Source organism: Theobroma cacao, chromosome 10 (genome assembly GCF_000208745.1).
Source record: "Theobroma cacao cultivar B97-61/B2 chromosome 10, Criollo_cocoa_genome_V2, whole genome shotgun sequence".
Lineage (NCBI taxonomy): Eukaryota > Viridiplantae > Streptophyta > Magnoliopsida > Malvales > Malvaceae > Theobroma > Theobroma cacao.
In genome coordinates this window covers 4,214,595-4,233,617 of record NC_030859.1, presented here as the reverse complement: position 1 = coordinate 4,233,617, position 19,023 = coordinate 4,214,595, and the positions used below count along the sequence as shown (strand labels likewise).

Sequence of the window (19,023 nt, the reverse complement as noted above, 5' to 3'; positions counted from 1 at the left end):
GCGTATATAATTATTCCTATTTGTCGGTCACATACTTTGTTCGGCACGCCTCCACGACAAACTTTCCTAGCAACAATTTAAACTCAGTATATTTAATCACACATTTGTATGAGTAGCAACTCAATTAAAAATTCCTTAAGCAACTTGCATATTTTTCATCCAAAATATGCACAATATTAAACTACCCATAAACTTTAAAATATAACATTAACTTACCATTGGCCCTTTTTCATTTCTTTATGACCTTTGGGCCTTCTTCATGGGCTTTTTCATTTTTCCTATTTGGGCCAAGTCCATTTATTTTTATTTCATATTGGGCCATGCCCACTTATTTTCTATTGGGTCATGCTCATTTATTTTCTATTTCTTTTCTTTTCTTTTTTCTTTCTTTTTCTCTCTACCATGTTTCTTCTCTTTTTATTTTTTTCCAGCCCATTCCTCCCTTTCACCACCGTGGCTTCCTCTCTTCCTTACTTCTCAAAATCAGTCACCAAAAGCTTCATTTTCTCACCCTTTTTGCTGCCATTTTCTATTCTAAAATCAACAAATTTTCAGCTCAATTTCAAGCAACAAATCTTCCCAATTTTGGCAACACAAAGCTGTCCAATTTTTTTGTACAAACTACCAAAAAATAGCTCCAATTTTTCTGCACAAATTGGCAGCAAACAGTTCAAATTTTCAGCAGCCAAAGTTATCCTTCAATGACAGCAAAAACCTCTAAAATTTTCAGCACAAATTCACACAATTTCAATAGCAAAAACCTTGAATTTTCAGCACCAAAATCAGCCATAATAACCTCAAAATTTTCAGTAATATAACCTCAAAATTCAGCTTTCTTACCTCACAAATTTTTAGCTTTCTTCTTCCTCCAAAAATTACAGCAAAAGTTCTCTTTTTCTTTCTCCAAAGTGCAGCAAAACCGTTCTCTTTTCTCTTCCTCTCCCACGGTTCTCTCTCTCCCCTTTTATCTTCATTTCTTTCTTCCTCTCCCACGGTTTTTCTTTCCTTTATTTTTCTTCTTTACTTAACTGACTTAACTTTTCTCTCTTATCTCTTTTTCCTTTCTTTCATCTCACATGGTCGGCCCCACCATCATTTCTACATTCTTCTTTCTTTGTTTATTTCCTTTTCATTTCTTTACTCCATTCACTTGGCCGGCCACCCATTTCACTTGGTTCCAATTTAGTATTCTTCCAAATGACTTTGACTTTTTTTCATTCCCATCCAAACCACATCATTCCCATTCAAACCACATTCACACCATTCTTAACTCATGTACATATAAAAATATTATTTAACTTTTCAATATTTTTTCTTCATTATTTTATCATCCATTTTATTTTTATTTCTTCAAAACAATAAAATTTACATATTGTGCCTTAACTTCATTTTATTTAATATACCTCCCTCAAATTTTCATATTTTAAAATTAATTCTTCCGATACGTGTAAAAATTCTAATTTCCTTCTATCTTCCTTTTATTACACGTGTATAATTAAAATATCGAGATCGCATTTCAACGCGGTGTCACCATAATATTTAAACATTTACTTACCCGCATTAACTCGATTTAATAAAATCACGCTGTCACAATTATCGTCGTTTTCCTTCAAAATTCTTCTTTACTTCTTCTCTCCCACTTAAATTAGTCATATTCCATTATTCATGATTAATTCCAATAATATATAAAATATTAATATTTTAGTATTATTTTATTAAATAAAATATTATTTTATTTTAAAATTTTTCACTTGCCTTCTTTGATCTTGAAACACATCACTACCCTATGCGGCCATCAGAAACCAGTATTACCTGTTTTATGGAGCCCGGATGATAGCCAGTTCCCACGGTAGTTACCTTTAGAATTGTATTTCAGTGCTCAACTTCAATATTGAACTGTTTAGCATTGCTTACATTGATTTTTCCTTCCATTGCACATAAGTTGTGAAGATTGGACTCCCAAGTAATTGTTTATTGCTTGTAACTAATTGCTCATATATTATGTCCTTTCCCTAGGTGATGGCAGTCAGTGAGTCATCTAGACTACGTGCCTCCTTGGAGAAGGAAAATGTTCCTGTCAGGCGACTTATTGTTAATCAGATTCTTCATCCACCTGCCTCTGACTGCAAGTTTTGTGCAGTGAAAAGAAAGGTAATCTGTTTACTCTTATAGAGGTTTTAAGCCCTCAATAATATTATGACAAAAGGCGATGGATGTTTTATAACATGTTGAACGGTAGAATATATTAACAGAAAGATGGCACATTAGTATCTTCGTCTTCCTTTCCAACTTAGTCTTCCCTTTAATTACTCATTGTTAATTAAATATTTCAGGATCAGACGCGTGCCCTTGATATGATTCGAAATGATCCAGAGCTATTCAGCTTGAAGTTAATCCAAGCACCCTTAGTTGATATGGAGATTAGGGGTGTCCCAGCACTTAAAATTATGGGGGACATCGTATGGAAATTAGCAACCACTAGGTAATCTTCTCTTTGACTTTTCATGGCCTTCGGCCAAATAATTAAAAAACAAAGTATCATGGCATTCCTCTTATAACCAAGTTATACTTCCGAAAACTAAATTTATAACCTTGATGTTTGGCTTGTATCAAACATCACTTAGTTATACTTCCCAAGACTCTAATTTCTCCCCAACCATCACTTAGTTATCATAATGTCCTGAGTATCACTCTTGTGCAATCTGATATGCATCTGTGCCTGTCACATGTAACTTGGCAGTTTCCTCATAATACTAGACCGGGAATTTTCCGGGCACATGAAGATGACAATTCATAAGGAGAGTATCTTGCAATACTACAAATCCAGCATCAGAGAAGCCAGAGGCTTTGATATCAAACTGCCAGTAGCATGAAATAGGGTGATGGAAGACCCTACAGCCCTACACTGGAAGGAGCCAAAACTTGTATACTTCTTTCTTCCTTGTCAACGTGGCTTTATATTTTGTAAGTTGGACACATATACAATAATATTGTTGATTACTGATTCCAGACGTGCAATGTGGATAGCTGGCATATGAAAGACTTTGCCATAGATTTTAAATTCTGAAAGAAAATACCATGAAAGTTGTCTATTACCTGATGATTCTACCATAGGGTTCCAAGTGCTTGATTCATCTATGTGAACAATAGATATTTCCAAGCTAGAAATGGCCAAAAATTTTTTTAAAAAAAAATATCATGGCATTCCTCTTTATAGGTATTTTCTAGTTAGAACTTTTAAATTTGCAATCAAGTCTTTTTTTGTTGGAGTAGCTATTCTTTTTACTAGTCACTGGATTTCAAGCAAATGAAATATCCATAAAGAATTATAACAAAATTAATATTTCAGAGCTCAATGTCCATATATCTTTCCTCAGCCTAAAAATTTCTTCACATCTCTTACCTCCCAAAGTGATATTTCTTCACCACTTCTATTTGGTCATTAAAAAAAAAAACAAAGCTGGGTTCTGGTCATGGTATATAGAAAGGATTTAAGCTTGTTGGTCATGGTCTATATACTACTTTTACAAGAGTATTAAAAACAGTTTTGATCTTTATATCATAAATTTATAATCTTATATTATATATTTTAAAAAACAATGAATACCCACCTTCACTAGTCAGAAGAATACCCAAACAAAGGAACAGAGCAAAAACTCCCCTGTAGAATGCTAAAACGGAAGAAGCTGGAAAATACAAGACATCCTTTTACTGCCAACCACGCCATTTGAGCTGAACCAAGTATAAGTAGGAAGGCTGTCTGCACAAAAACCGGCAGATGCAAGCACAAAAAGACAGCCTGCACAAAAGTAATTCATTAGATGCATTGTACAAGAGCATAGCTTTTTGGAAATGCTTAGCATAGCAGATTTCACCCAGATTGCAACGCCTAGTTCCTTAGCATAGCAGTTATAATAATTATAAGCATCATCATAGGATTCAAACTCCATCCCCACAGCTGGTGGTGGATAATCCTTTCCTTGAGATATGTCATTTTCAACAACAACTGATGTTGTATCATTCCCATCAATTTCATGATTGTCTTCAATCTCAAGCATTTGGACACAGTCCTGAAGGCCGTTGCTTTCAATGTCAAGGCCATTTCCTTCTATCTCAAGCCCATTGCTCTCAATATCAATGTCACGCCCTTCAATTTCAAGGTCATTTCCTTCTATTTCAAGCTCATTGCCATCATCCTTAAACAGCTGCTCACTGTTTTGAGAACCTTCTTCAATCTGAAATGAAAAATCCACCCATTAATATCAATGGATGACTGCAACTTAGAGAACATACAAGCAGGATACATGAACCAGCAACTTGTAGACAAAGCATTTTTAGCATAAAACATGTTCCAAGAGTAGAGAGCAGTACTTATCAATATTACTGCTTAAGAAAAATAAAAATAAATAAGGTTCAAGTGCATGAGAAATGATTCTAGTGATATACAGTCTGCTTCAGAACAAAAGTTGTTATCAATACTTTCTCTCATCAGGCAAGGCACCAGGCATGAGGCATCCCCTTCCTATGATGATGGATTGAACTCAAATCATCCCATTTAATGCTTATCATAAAGTTCTTATCACATCTTTACTATCAAGTGCATCCCTTTTCCTATCGTGATGGATTCAACCCTTTACCCCAAACAGTTAGTAACAATTCTTCAAACTCTCCCTCCATTCTCATCATTTAACAATCTCGTAGTAAAAAATTGAAACAAGTTATGGAAAAGATGATTAAGTAAAGCTAATTACGCCATTCATCCCAACCCAAATCACCATCTTGAATAACTCTGAGCATGGTTTTACTGGAAACCATAGAAATCACACATATGTACTGACATTGAAATTTCAAACAAACATATCCTTTACTTTAAAAGTGAAAAAAATATGAGCATTTCCAAATAAATTCCTTGAAATTTAGTAAAAGAAGTTCATTTGATGCTAATTAAAATAAAATAGAAATTTAATTGAGTTTCCATGCTAAAATTCAGGAGCTAAAACCCAAGAAATGCAGGGGAGGGGGGAAACATGGGAATTGGAGGGGAGATTGAGAGGGGGAAGGTACCAAGACTGGAGACAAGGCCTGGTGGTCGCTGGGAGAGATCGTGCTATCTGCGGCCATGGTTGGAGTGAGGGTGAGGTGCCCTGCTTTAGTGTTCTTGTACCGTCAAGGAACTTTCCTACCAAAGCTGATCAAGAGACCAGCAGAAGCAGTGCTACCAAATTTCAAATTTAAATTTAAGCAACTAGAATTAAGCAAGTAGAATTCTGCTTAAACCGCCTCTTTTGTTTACTATAAATGAAAGCAGAATTAAGCAACTAGAATTCTGCTTACTTCACTTTCAAAAAACAAAGAAAGAATTCTGCTTCCTTTGACGCTAAAAAACCTCTTCATTCTCTTTCCCAGAACAACAAAATCTCCTTCTAACTCCAACCCTAGCAATGATGTTCTATCCTCCAGCTCCAGGAGTGGTGTTCAATCCTTCTGATCGGGAGATAGTTTCCTTTTTTCTGCCCAAGTTGATGAGTGGTGAAGGGATCGGCGAACTTAGCTACCTCATTGAATTTTGTGATCTATATTGCATCAAGCCAGCTGCCCTGTTTGATGTTAACAAAGGCTTTCTTCCGTTCGTCAAACCCAACCAGCGTTTCGTCTTCACCCATCGTCAGAAGATTTCTCAAAAGAATGCGAATGGAAAACGACCTAGAAGGGTTCTTGACAGTCGAGCAGCAGGAGACGGTGGATTTTGGAGGTCTTCAACAGGTGAGAAACCTATTCTTGATAAACAAGGAGAGCATGTTATAGGGTACGTGAATACCCTTAACTTCTATGAGTACAAGGGTGAGAAACGAAGTCCAAAGGATGCCACCAAAACTAGCTGGCTTATGCATGAGTATCGTCTCCCCGGAGAAAATTTTCAAGAATGGGTTATCTGCAAGATCAAAGACACAGCGTGTTCAGAGGAAGATAAGTGTGTAGCTTTTTGGGTTAAGGAGCTTTTTGGAAATCTGCTTCTTGGAAACAAAGAATGTCCATCATCTGCTTTGATGCAAGAAGCTGTTTTCAGTGGAAATTTACCTTTGCCCGATGATGGACAATGCGATCCTTTGATAGATAATTACGTGGATGGAAGGTTGCAGCAGTCAGAGAACCTGGAATGTCAATCATCAATTTTGGTGGAAGGATCAGAATCTCTAGTAAATGGTTTTGGAGAAATGGATTCTAATGGCCTAGTAGGTGAGGGTTATTCTTTTTTGATGGATCAGTTACCGGATGAAGACCCCTTCAATGAGGTGGATCAACTACTAGGGATTAGCAACAACGATCAAATTAGCAACTTGCATGAGCTTGTCATTGATAAGAGCGTAGATGAATTATTGCCTGAATATGGGGCATTAATCGATGGTGACTGTTTGAAGGAAGTGGATCAACTACATGCTATTAGCAACAACAATGAAAGTAGCAAATCGGTTGAACCTGTCATTGTCACTGGTAAGAATGTAGATGAGCTATCGGGTGGATATGAGGAATTAAACTATGATGACTCTTTCAAGGAGGTGGATCAGCTATGGGGAATTAGCAACACAGATGAGAATAGCAAGTTGGATGAGCTTTTCACTGATAAGGATGTAGATGACATACATGCATTGTTGGCTTTCGACCATCTGCCACCTTTGGAGTAGTCTTTTAATTTTTCATTTTATATCTAGGTTGTTTTTCCTTTTTTTTCTTCTAATTGTAAAGATTAGACTTGAATATATGTGTTAAGCTGAAATCAATAAGGTGTTATGCTTTTCCAAATTGATTGTAAATATGAATGGATTTCATCCTTAAGTAACTAATTCCTGTTTAATCAAAGCATGATAAAAAAATCTGATTTTGCTGGTTTATTATGTTGTGTCAACACTCTCCATGCCCATAACTTGTCTCATCGTTGCAATGAAACCGTCCACTGCTCTCGACCTTATCAAATGGCGCTTCACCAACGTCTGGTTTTCCATATGTCGTGATTCACTTCTCTTTGAATGCTGCTGCCCTTTCAACTGCTTGTGCTCTGTCAGTGCTGTCTCGTGGATGATGCTGATCTGTTACTACCTATGCCTTTCTATTGGTCTTTGGAATCTTGTTACTAAGCAGAAATGACACTCATGGCATTGTGCTTCAACAATCCATTGTAAGGGATATTTGTTTCTTTGGGACGTTTTACATTGTTTAACTCGTGTTTGGACAGGGGTACTCTCCATGTCTCAGTGCTTGTATCAATATAGTTTAATTAGTGACTGGTTAATTATTTTTCAGTAGTTGAATTTGAATATGGAGTCAAGATGATTAATTTTCTGTATTTCATTTATCAGTGAACATTCCATGTGTGATCACATGCATGATAGTTGAATTTTGGCTTGCTCATAGACTTGTCTTTTTTTAGTTACTTTATATATTTCTCAAACTCCATTTTTGAAGCAGGCAAATAGAGTGTGAGCTATGACAATAAGATAACTTGTACGTTGACATTGATTCTTAGACCAGCATATCAAGACAGCTACCTATTTGTTCTATAATATTTCGTGATGAAGCTTGAAGTGACCATAATCCATATCTCTTGATAATGACTGATAACGTTCCCCATTGTCATATCATTTATGTGCAAACAGAGACATTAGTTTGGTGCAAATCTCTTTCATTTGCTGTCTCATTGTTATTAGCATAAAACATACAGGGAGAAATATGGGTTTAGTCACCTAGCTAGTTCAAACAAGGCTACGACTCACACTACTTGACCAAAAAGTAAGCCCTATAAGCCATATTCTTGATCTCCTAGGTCAAGCAAGGTCGCGTACAGAACTGAAAAAGAACAATCATTGGCATTTCCAAGCACTGTTCTCTCAGGATGGTTCTAGCTCCATCTCCAACATATAATAGTATCTTATTTGTAGCTTTTAATTGCGTGATCATTCCTGATGCAACTTTACCAGGCTTTTGGTAACCTCTGTCAATGTGACAAGTTCAGCATGGCCGCCACTTACAAAGGGAGACCAAACCTTTGCCTATAGATGAGGTAAAAGTTGAAATTCGACATTGTCCAACTTAAGCTAGCTTCAACTTGTCAAAAAGAGATGATCTCGAATTTAATTTCCTTTCGTATTGAAATTTACTTCATATATAAATATTTAATTAATTAATAAAGAAAAAAAATAGCCCACCACTCAATTACCCCCTCCATTTCCGCACAAAATTACAACCCAACCACCAAAAACCCCACATATAAAATCCTTCTCTTCTCCCACTCCATTCTCCATTCCCCACTTCTCACTCTCTAGCTAGCTCCCCCAATTTTCAATTCATTTTCACTCTCCAAGCCCAATGGCCGCCGCAGCTCCACCACCGCCACCATCTGCTGCTCCAGAACCATCCATGGCACCACCAGAAACCACCCCATTAGGCCACCCTCTATTCACCAGGATCCGCCTAGCCGCCCCTTCTGACGTCCCTTTCATCCACAAACTAATCCACCAAATGGCCGTCTTTGAACGCCTAACCCACCTTTTCACCGCCACAGAATCCTCCCTTCATTCCACCCTCTTCCGCTCCCCTCCTTTCGATTCCTTCACAATTTTCATCCTCGAAGTTTCCAGTACCCCTATCCCACCCCTCCCTTCCATTTACCCTTCTTTTACCTCCATAGAAAAAACTTTTAACTTCGACATCCCCATAAACGACCCCGAAAAAGATGCCTTCACGGTTAATTTTGGAAAAGATCAAATTATAATTGCTGGGTTCGTTTTGTTTTTCCCTAACTACTCCACGTTTTTGGGGAAACCGGGGTTTTATGTCGAGGATTTGTTTGTTAGGCAGTGTTATAGACGGAAAGGGTTTGGGAAGATGTTGCTTTCGGCAGTGGCGAAACAAGCGGTGAAAATGGGGTATGGGAGAGTGGAATGGGTTGTTTTGGATTGGAATATTAATGCTATTAAGTTCTATGAACAAATGGGTGCTAAAGTTTTGCCTGATTGGAGGATTTGTAGGCTGACTGGTGATGCTCTGCAAGCTTATGAAAATGCCAATGTTTAGCTTTTTAGGTGAGTTTTTTAACAAAGAAATGAAGTGTTACTGGGTTTTTAGTTGTATCCCAGTTAGCCAAAGATTGCAATTTCAGTTGTATTTGGTCTCTTATGATTTAGTTTATTGGCACTTTATCAGTTATATTCCTTGTCGTTGAAAGATGGAAACTTTTAATTTTAGAACTTCTGATGTTAAATGTCTATGTTACTGTGGATTGGGTTTATTTTGTTAACGGGTTTACTATTGCTGTTATTGCTGCCAGAACAGAACTTTGCTGGAGAATGAAAATATAGTAACAAAGCTTTCAAGATGAACATCTTGAACTTATCCTGTAGATGCTCAAAGATTTTCTTGTTTGATTTGATAAATAGACCCCAAAAGTTCCTTTTCTTTTGATGTTAATCTATACGACTAAAGGGCTTTACCTAAAGGTTAATTATCTTTGTCACTGCTAGTTTAACACATATAAGTGAAAAAGAAGAAACTGGTAAATTGACAAGTGGGCTTCCACCAATGAGAGGAGAGATTTTACGACTTTGGAAAATGGCGAGATTGAATTACTGCCAACAATTCCTGTAAGGGGATTAGTGATTCTATCCAAAATGGATTGCCGTCGAACAATCCACAAAAACAAAAACTGAGAAGGCTTTTCCACTATAACTACATTCAAATGAATGGAGAATGCCCACCTACAAAAGGATCAGTCTAGACCTAACCTACACCTAATCAGAAACTCTGAGTTTGTACATGATTCTGTAGACCTCTTAAGGCCCCAGAGCCTAGTCGCACATTTGCCTAACTATGATGACAAACTTTCAGGCTGAAGAGTCTACATAATGTCCTGTCTTTCGTCTATGCCGACTAAAATCTGATACAAACCTGAAAGAAAGGCCGCAGCCTACAACCTTGCACTTATATGGTCGTTCTCCAGTGTGCACCCGTATATGCTCTGTCCTAGCCCATGCCCACTTGAATGTCATGGAACATCCTTTCCATGGGCACTTGAGGGGCCTATCATCCTCATGGACTCGTTGATGAAGGATTGCATATTTGTGGGATCGAAACCTCTTTCCACAGCCTTCGTAAGGGCACCGATTGCGTTTGTGCAACCTCAACTCTTCTTTTGTCTCAAAACTCATATGGCAGCCTTCCATGTCACACCTATGAGACCCCTTCTTAATTATCTTCTTACTTTGTGTATGAATTGAAGGTTTCCTCGTCTCCTTTGTAGGCAGCACCTCCTGGGATGTTTTGCCTACATCGAAAGAGCTTGATGCATCTTTCCGAGCCCTTGGCCTCAATCCTTCACATGGACTTCTAATAAAGCCACTGCCACCAACCTTTTCTGGTTTTTCCACGACTTCTCTCTTCCTCTTTCTTCCATCTGTGGCACTTGATCTGCAATTTACCGCAGCAGACTCAAGATCTCTATTCTCTACAAATGAACAAACTTCACCATTATTCACATTCACAGTAGCACGACTCTCTCTACGAGTTCTAGAGTATTTTTGGATTGGGACAGGTGTAGCCTGATTTATAGGAATAACACAGCAAGAAACAGGTTCTTCCTCATCTTTTTCATTTCTAATCAGGTCGTTTTCATGTCTGTCATCATCTGCAGTTGCATCAGCACATGATTTTTTCTCAGAACTGCACATCCTTTGGACCTTGGAGCAAGCTTCCATCACTGTGGGAGTAGGCTGCTTTTCTTTGATTGGCAAATGGTAACAATAGATAACTTCATCCCCACTGGTTCCTTTTGTAGCTTGAATCTCTTGCAACACTTCAACATCTGAGATCACACCAGTATGCAGTTCATTGGCACAAGGATTTTTGGAAACTACAGAATATTCTTCCACTGAGAGACTAGTGCGCTGATCAATCACCATTGGTGTAATAGAACCACAGAGAAGTCCTTCCTTACTCGCATCAATCTGGATTTCCTGCTTCTTTGCTTTATCCTTGGAAATTGCAACATCACATAAATCTGCTGCAGTACAGGGCTCCCTTGGAACATCAGATCTATTTCCCACCACGACGGTACTAGGCCCCTTTGTCAAAGTGGGAGAACTGAAAAAAGGTTCAACCTGACTTCCACCTCTAGTGTTGGTTTCTTGCTGCGCTTCATCTCCCAAGGAAACACCACTGGAGAAATCCTCTGGACCCAAATTTGGTTTATTTATTAGTTTATTATCACATAAAATGTCCTCATTGTTATTTCTGCTGGTAGCTTCAATTTCTTGCTGCACTTCGTTATCAGAAGTCATACAAGAATGAACCCCTCCATTCATACAAGATTTCTCAACAATTAAATCCTCCAATACTGGATCAAATCTTCCAGCAGATGGCTGAGCAGAAAGTGAATTTGCTGAGTTAGCAAGATTTATCAAATCATGCCTGGCAGCCAGTTCCTCACACTGTCCTTCATAAACTGGATTGCAAACCTCGCAAATCGCACCAGTACTTTCCTTAAATCTTTCACCAGCTGCAAAAACACTGCATTTAGAACACTTATCAGCAAGAGAAAGCTCATTATTCTCACTGGTTCTCTCCATAAGATTGATCTCACATTGCTTTTGAGAACTAGCACATGCTGCCAAACTACAACCTTCACCATTCAGATTTGATTCCTGCAAAATTTTACCATGATCCTTTTGTACAACCCCAACAACTGAGGTAGTCTGGATCTCAGGCTGTGTCTGAGATGCCCGAGTAGATAGAGATGAAAACAATACAGAAGAGTCACTTTTGGCATTTATCTTGGATTTACTTCCCCCATGTTCATCAGGAAGTTCACATGTAGCAGCAGAATCTTCTCTTGGTAGGTCATCCTTCACAAGTTCAAGGCACCCACCTGCTCCAGTAGAATAATCTGGTTTTCTTTTTTTCCTTCTTGAATACTGAATAATTTTCTGCTCACTTTTAGGAATATTGCCATCTAGCTTTTCCAGCAATAACTCACCCACTTTCAATTCAACGCTTTCACATGGTTTAGATGATGGATGGCTCAACTTACCTTTTGAACGAGATTTTCTTGACTGCCATTTGATGTTAAATAACTCTGGACTGCCATATTTATCAGAGAAAAGTCCACCCAATGGCAGTGCATGCTGAACTTGCTTAAATGGAGAGTTCTTTCTGACCTTGACACAATATCGTAAGTTAACACCAAGTTTTGAGGTCCAGTCTTCTCCTATTTCATCATGTTCATCATCAATTGCAAGATTAATCAAGTTTAGATCCTCCTGGGATGCAGCATCCAATGGAACATCATTGTAATTGAAAGTGATACCAATATCCTCTGCAACAGGTATTGCATGTGCCTTTATCTTCTGATAATCTACAGAAATCAGAGGAGCAAAGATGTGAAGAACTAATTCATCAGTACAACAAAGATGCAATTATATATAATGCCATATTTCTAAACAGAATGACACAAAAACAAATACATATTCATTGATTGAATAGCAGATAGCAGTTAGTATTACAGATAATAGAAATTGGACATAGATTAATTGTGACAAACACACAGAAACTATGATCAATATTTAAAATCATTTGAAAAAATATAGTTCCCTTCATATTCTTTTCTTTTTCTTTTCCTCCTTTTCCAACGGTTCTTGATAAGAAAAGGAATGTAGCCTAAATGTGCTTCCTGATCTATTAATTTTGAATAGAATAGTAGTGCAGACAGATCTAAAGCCAATCTCACCTGAATGGCAAATTACCAGCATTTTTGCTCCACCTTTGGACTGCAAAATCTCCTCAACTTGAACAGCATGCTCCAGGCAGAAAATCCGAGGCCTCATATATATATTTGAAGTGTCCCATACGTGGCAAAACTTAGTTATTGATGGTGATGTCGCATCCTTTGAAGGTAGAGATTGATCAGCAACATGATGAACATTGTCTGCAGAACAAAGCACAAGTTTTACTCTTCCCAGCACTTGAAAGGCCAAAACGGTGGTTAAGCCGATTGCTCCAGTTTTATTAAAGCTAAAATACTTATAAGCCACTACGTTTCCCAAATTCTCCGAATAAGCCCTTCTCCTTTCATTATACTCAATTGAGCCCTTAAAGTTTTTTTTTTTTTTTGTTTAATTGAGCCCTTAATTTGGGTGAAAACCCTTACAATCCGTTACTTTTCCACATCAACATCTACATGGCAAAAAAGGTTCTATAGATGTTGATGCAGCATGCCATGTAAGTGTAAACGCAGCATGAATTTTCATTTTTTTGCCACATGGATGTTGATTTTAACAACCATATAAACGCTAAAGTGGAAGAAATAACAGATTTTCACGATTTCCATGCAAAATAAAGGCTTAATTAGACAAAAATAGTATTTTAAGGGCTCAATTGAGTACAATAAAATGATACGGCTTATTTGAGAAATCTGAGAAAGAACAGTGCCGGCTTTCATTTTCTTTGAGGAAAACAACTAATTAGTGTCAATAATAAAAAACCCACCCATTTTCATAAACTTGTATGTTTAAAAATTCCCAGCACTTGCTTATAACAGTTCCCATTTGGAGCATTTTGTTTATTTACAATGTCATGCCAATATATTAATAAAACACAGAGGAAAGTATGTATGGAGAATATTATATGCATTTATCTACATCCAGAATGCGTTTGAAATCATGCATAGAAATTGCATCTCTGAAAACAAGAAAAACTAAAATACTCAACATATGCTTCTTATATAAGTATTGATAAATCAGAACATGACTATCAAACTGTACATAACATCAAAGGATCAGCATAATTATTTTGTAGCAATTAAGGTAGTGATTCTGCATACAAGCAACTTTATTAAGGCCAATTATGAAGGAAAAGAGCTGATTTTAAGGAGCTTTGAGAAAGCCATCACCAAGTTCTTTTAGATCATCCGAAAAAATGCACCATAATGCAAGGTTAATTCCCGATTTTCAAGAATTGTCTTATCACTTTAGCAGATCAGGAGGTATTATTCCCTCAACAAGGCATATCTATGGTGGAATAAGTTGAAGTTAAAGGAATATAATCCAAATATATATGCACCAACATGGAAGGTTAATTTGGGATTTTCAATCACTGTTTTACAATACTGTTGAAGATTTTCTTTTAATTACATGCAATGTCTACGGTGTCATGGCTTAACGTTATAAACATATAGTCATAATATAATGCAGCAAAATGGGTGGTTAATTTCAGTATTAATGAACTGTTTTAAAACAAGACACTGCTATCATCATTCTTTGAGATGTTCCAGGTTTATGGCAACATATAATTAAGTTGTGGGAACATAATCCTACTATCTATGTGACACTTAGAGTGCAGGAGAACATGAAGTATGAAAGGAACTGATAATAAATATGGGAAACAACAACAATTTTAAAAAAGGGTCCAATACCTGAAACTAAGCCCTCAACAGGGTGATCAAGATCAGAACAGGAATGAGTATTCTTAGATTCCAAGACCGCTGAACCTAGAACCGATAGATGATCTGCAGGTAGAATTTCCAATGTTCCCTCAGATGGTTGTACCACAGACATAAATGGATAACCCAGAATTCCACAAGCCACACAAGCCAGTGTCCCCGAATCAACTTGAAAATCACATGACAAATCGTCGTCATTCAAATATAAATAGTTCAGATTTTCCATATACAAGCTCATCTCATCTAAGAGATTATTTTGATTAGTATTATTTTTAGAATGAATGTCGGAAACATTTTCTTGCAGTACCGTAGAAACTGCAGCAGTTTCACTGGGCAATTCAGAATCTTTGCTTGCATACGGTAGTAAATCAGGGTCCCATATTATTGCACGATAAGTTGATCCTCTTTTAAGAAGAAGAGATAACAATTTGTTTTCAGTTAACATATCTTCTATAAAAGCCTTCTTTACTAACAACTCTCTTTCTTCCTTTTGGCGATCTCTCAAACGAGAACTCCGAGCACCAGGTAGCAAGGATCTTGGCACCCTGGTAACAATACAAATAAATAACTTGAGAAACAACAAAGACAGCTCAGTGGATATTTTTACAATCAAAATTGAGAAATAGATGCAAAGAATTTGTACAAAGATTAATGCCAAATTCTATGATTACTTAAACCACACAAATTATAAGAATATTATGCTTGATGAAAATTCACAAAAAATATGGCATAATTCATGAGTTACTTATGATTAACTGCACTTGATTAAACTGTTTAAACAGATGTGCCAAAAATTTGGTTACAGTCTGTTCTATGAACATTTGTTAGTTTTGTGTCTAATATTACTTTCTATTGGGCCAATGTCTTGCCAGAACTAAAACTAGATCATATACCCAGCCTTGCAAGCAATTAAGCCAAAATCACTCTAAATCTAGCCCACTGCCCCAGCATTTACAGACCCAGCCTTATATTACAATACCCAGCCTATGAACTTATTGCACTAATCAGAAATAGCTGCCTACATGCCCCAATCAGGCCAGAATACCCTCATCCATTGACCTAAAATAATAATAGTATAAATCTTCATAGTGCACATTTCAGATGTAAAAGGTACAGCATAACTTCACTCAGTAGTTTGCTACAATCTAACCTTGACACAAAAGACATGGTCAAAAGGTATAGCAGCTGCTGATGAGAAAGCATTGGAAGATAGTTCATAGCAGCTCTACGAACAGCAGCTTCTTTAGCTACTTGAAGCCACTGTGGAGTTCCAAAGTTTGCAGCTTCCCCACAATTAAAACCTGCTTAGCATAAAAAAATGATTATGACCATTGATAAAAATTAAAATGAGAGATCAAAGGTTACAGTAAATTCCTTGCTATAGTAGCCTAGATGAGAGAAATAAATAAAACAATACACTACTAGCATAATTCTCAGAGCAGAATAAAGACTTTAGTAATAAATTCTGTCTTAGACAATATTAGGACACACCCAATGACTTAATGATGCATATTCACAATGACCACAGCAAAATGCCCCTCCTCATTATGATGGTGTTTGTAATATAAATACATATAGTAACTTCTAGGTTGTTCCAGTTTCAGTGTTACTCGCATACACTTAAAGGATCTTTGCAAATAAGATGTCCTGATTCAGACCCATTTTAAATATCTTTTAACATACTTGTTAACAAGATCACCATCAACAAGACCTTGCTCACAAATGATAACTAGATGGCCTAATCCCCCACCCAACACAGATCAAACACTTTGCTAATGAAGTTATCACTCCCCCACCCCCACCCCCCCCCCCCCCCCACCCCGAGAAAGAAAATTTGAAAGCAAAAAGAAAGAGAACTATTATTATCATAATTACCAGTCATTAATTTACAAAACTGCCAGAGGAAGTGAAACTCATCAATCCCCTATTGAGCCCTTAAATTTCTTAAGTGTAATTATTTCCAATGAGTCATGAGTATCATGTTCAGATCATTTACATGCATTAAACCTCATTATGCATGCTACAAGATCATGTCAAGCAAAAAGGCATGCCTATCCAAAAAGGAAATTGGAAAATCCTTTTTCCTTGAATAAATAAAGCCATGCAAGAACCGACACATTCCCTTACAATTTGCAAAATTTCCATTTTGTAGTTCAAATACAGAACATAAATGTGCATTTACCAAATCCCATTCAGGAGCTATGACAACCAATAAAATTCTCATAAAGGTGAAAACCAATATAAATCAATTACCGTGGCTGAATCCTACATGGTAAGCTCTTGGAAAAGTCACAACAAATTCACCAGGATTCTGGATTAACCTAAAGAGATGACAGAATAAACATGAGTCAAACTTTAACACAATCAGAAGAAAACACCAAATAGCAGACTCTGGTGTACAAACCAAACCTCAAAAATTTTCCATGTATGGGATATTAACATTCTCACATCTGGGAATTTCAATCATTAGGGGTAGGGGGGAAACCAAAGATAAAATTATTCAAAAGATACAAGCAACTCACCTACAACAAGGAATGCCAGATGCGACAATCAACTCAGGTGATAGAAGAGTTGTCTTCTCACCCAGTAATGACAGAGCAGCTGGCAATAAAGGAAACTGAAATGAGTTACGAGAAAAATATAAAAGTTACAACAATCAACTAAGTTCCCATAGTCATCAAAAGTTTTGCTAGAAGGGAGGTAAGTCTAAGCATACCAAGATATTAGCAAAAACCAGAATTCATGAACCCACAACATAGTCTACGATTAGAAGCAATATAATTGAAGCAATTCCAGATCAGAAGTCCAATAAAAAAAAGCATCTGCGATTACCTTTAAACCATGAAATGAATGTGTGCCATGTTTTTTTAAACCCCAGCCCTAGATAATGCCCAAATACTTAATATGAATGACAAATCACATACCTAAGCGGTCAATATTACCACCATAAGCCTCTGTGCGGATAACTTCCTCAAAAGCATATGCATAATCTCCAGGAACAGCATACCAAGTCTTTGAAGAGCCAGTGTGAAGAAAATTCATGCTGTGAAGCTCGTGGTCTTCAACATGCCAGGCAAACCAGCTTAACAACATGCCAATATAAACCATGGGAGAAGTAACACCAGGAATATCATCAGGCATAAAACGTGTAAGAGAGCCAGCTGAACGGGCTATCACTTGAAGGTTCCAAGGACTGTTTGAAAGCTTCCATCCTGCAGTGCCTTCCATATCATTACTAGCATTTCCACTCTTTCGTTTAGAAAGAGAATTTTCATCTGATGCCAAGGTTGACGATGTAGTAGATATCTTCGGTGTTTCAAAACATGCATTTTGATCACTTTTAACACAAGTATCTTTAATCTCATCAATATGTGAATTATGTACAGTGTTCATCTCATCTTTCTTGCAATCAGCATTTTCCCTCCTGTACGACATCCTCTTCCTCCTCCTCCTCCTCCTATGGAAATACCGAAATTGACCCTCTGGTTCCCCAAAACCTGATCCTGGGACATCATTAGCATATTCCACATTTATTGGCTTCTCTGAAGCCACCTTCCAAAACAATGCCTCTATATGCAACGGCGATACCTCCTTAAGCACACCCAATAAACTCTTTGCAAAAGTCTTCGACTTGGACTCAAACTGCTCCAACGTATAAATCTCCCCACTTTGCCATACTTGCTTATGAACACCGCATTGCGGACTACTAACTGCCACTTTCATTTTCTTCCCACTCTGCCCCAACTCCTGATGCCGGGTCGTAAACACCGCCCTTCCCTCCCCCTCCTCACCTCTGCTATCCCTACAGCTTGAAATAGAACCAACATTCTTTGAAACATCCATATCACTTCCTAATTCTGGACACTTGGACAACGACCTATTCAAGTTGTTAAAAACATACTTTTTTGATGGTTTTGGCAATGGTGGGATAATCTTACATATACCATAAGCAGCAGCTTCTTTCTCAATCTTTGATATATATGCAATGGGGTCAGCAAACTCAGTATCTGTTGGCCTAAATTCAGGTGCCAATGGCAACCCTTTAAGCCAGTTTGGTATTTCCACATTTCCCATTTACAACAAAGATTCAAAACAACAACAAGGACATAAACCAATCAAAAAATTTAACCTTCACCATACGTTGTTCACGGAAGTTTCAAAGTAAAAACACAAAACATAACAAAAACCCAATTCTCTAAAACACTAGATTCAAGGTTTTTGACATGTTTCCCAACATGGGTTTTTCCTGTTTCCTTGGTTTCTTTATTTGAAACTACATAAAATTGCAAAGTTCAAGGTACAAAATTGAAACTTTTCGAGTGAAATTTCAAGCAAAGAAATGAAAAAGAAAAAAATTAAAACCTGGGGAACCGCTTGAAACCACTTGAAAACCTCGACATTGCTCTTTCACAAGCGGCAAAGAAGAGAGAAAGAGAGAGAAAGCTAGGTTTTGATTAACTCAGCCAGCTCAATTTAGCAGAAGAATGTGAAAATGGACTAACGTGCACGGGCGTTGATACAAATAGTGTGGACCGTACGAT

The 19,023-nt window shown here is 37.3% G+C and overlaps 5 protein-coding genes and 1 long non-coding RNA gene across 6 annotated transcripts; 3 read left to right on the top strand and 3 right to left on the bottom strand.

The window, feature by feature from the left end:
• LOC108663714 lies at positions 1-978 on the bottom strand. The gene is made up of 3 exons (XR_001929722.1): positions 841-978; positions 217-646; positions 1-66 (listed from the first exon to the last, which is right to left on the bottom strand). It is a non-coding gene; the product is annotated as an uncharacterized LOC108663714 (long non-coding RNA).
• On the top strand, positions 2,020-2,944 carry LOC18586427 (ATPase GET3). Its single transcript, XM_018129049.1, has 3 exons — positions 2,020-2,151; positions 2,334-2,482; positions 2,741-2,944. The coding sequence occupies exons 1-3, from the start codon at positions 2,020-2,022 to the stop codon at positions 2,871-2,873; spliced, it is 414 nt and encodes a 137-aa protein (XP_017984538.1). The 3' UTR covers positions 2,874-2,944.
• On the bottom strand, positions 3,612-5,136 carry LOC18586426 (protein FAR1-RELATED SEQUENCE 8). The gene is made up of 2 exons (XM_018128999.1): positions 5,065-5,136; positions 3,612-4,235 (listed from the first exon to the last, which is right to left on the bottom strand). The coding sequence occupies exons 1-2, from the start codon at positions 5,119-5,121 to the stop codon at positions 3,672-3,674; spliced, it is 621 nt and encodes a 206-aa protein (XP_017984488.1). The 5' UTR covers positions 5,122-5,136; the 3' UTR covers positions 3,612-3,671.
• Positions 5,442-6,683, top strand: LOC18586425. The gene has a single exon (XM_007009817.2). It carries the CDS (start codon positions 5,442-5,444, stop codon positions 6,681-6,683), a length of 1,242 nt encoding a protein of 413 aa, XP_007009879.2.
• LOC18586424 (probable acetyltransferase NATA1-like) lies at positions 8,269-9,394 on the top strand. The gene has a single exon (XM_007009816.2). The coding sequence runs from the start codon at positions 8,362-8,364 to the stop codon at positions 9,067-9,069; it is 708 nt and encodes a 235-aa protein (XP_007009878.2). The 5' UTR covers positions 8,269-8,361; the 3' UTR covers positions 9,070-9,394.
• Positions 9,596-18,967, bottom strand: LOC18586423 (probable lysine-specific demethylase ELF6). Its single transcript, XM_018129284.1, has 7 exons — positions 17,407-18,967; positions 17,005-17,083; positions 16,736-16,803; positions 15,633-15,783; positions 14,456-15,027; positions 12,773-12,970; positions 9,596-12,400 (listed from the first exon to the last, which is right to left on the bottom strand). Exons 1-7 carry the CDS (start codon positions 18,554-18,556, stop codon positions 9,876-9,878), a joined length of 4,743 nt encoding a protein of 1,580 aa, XP_017984773.1. The 5' UTR covers positions 18,557-18,967; the 3' UTR covers positions 9,596-9,875.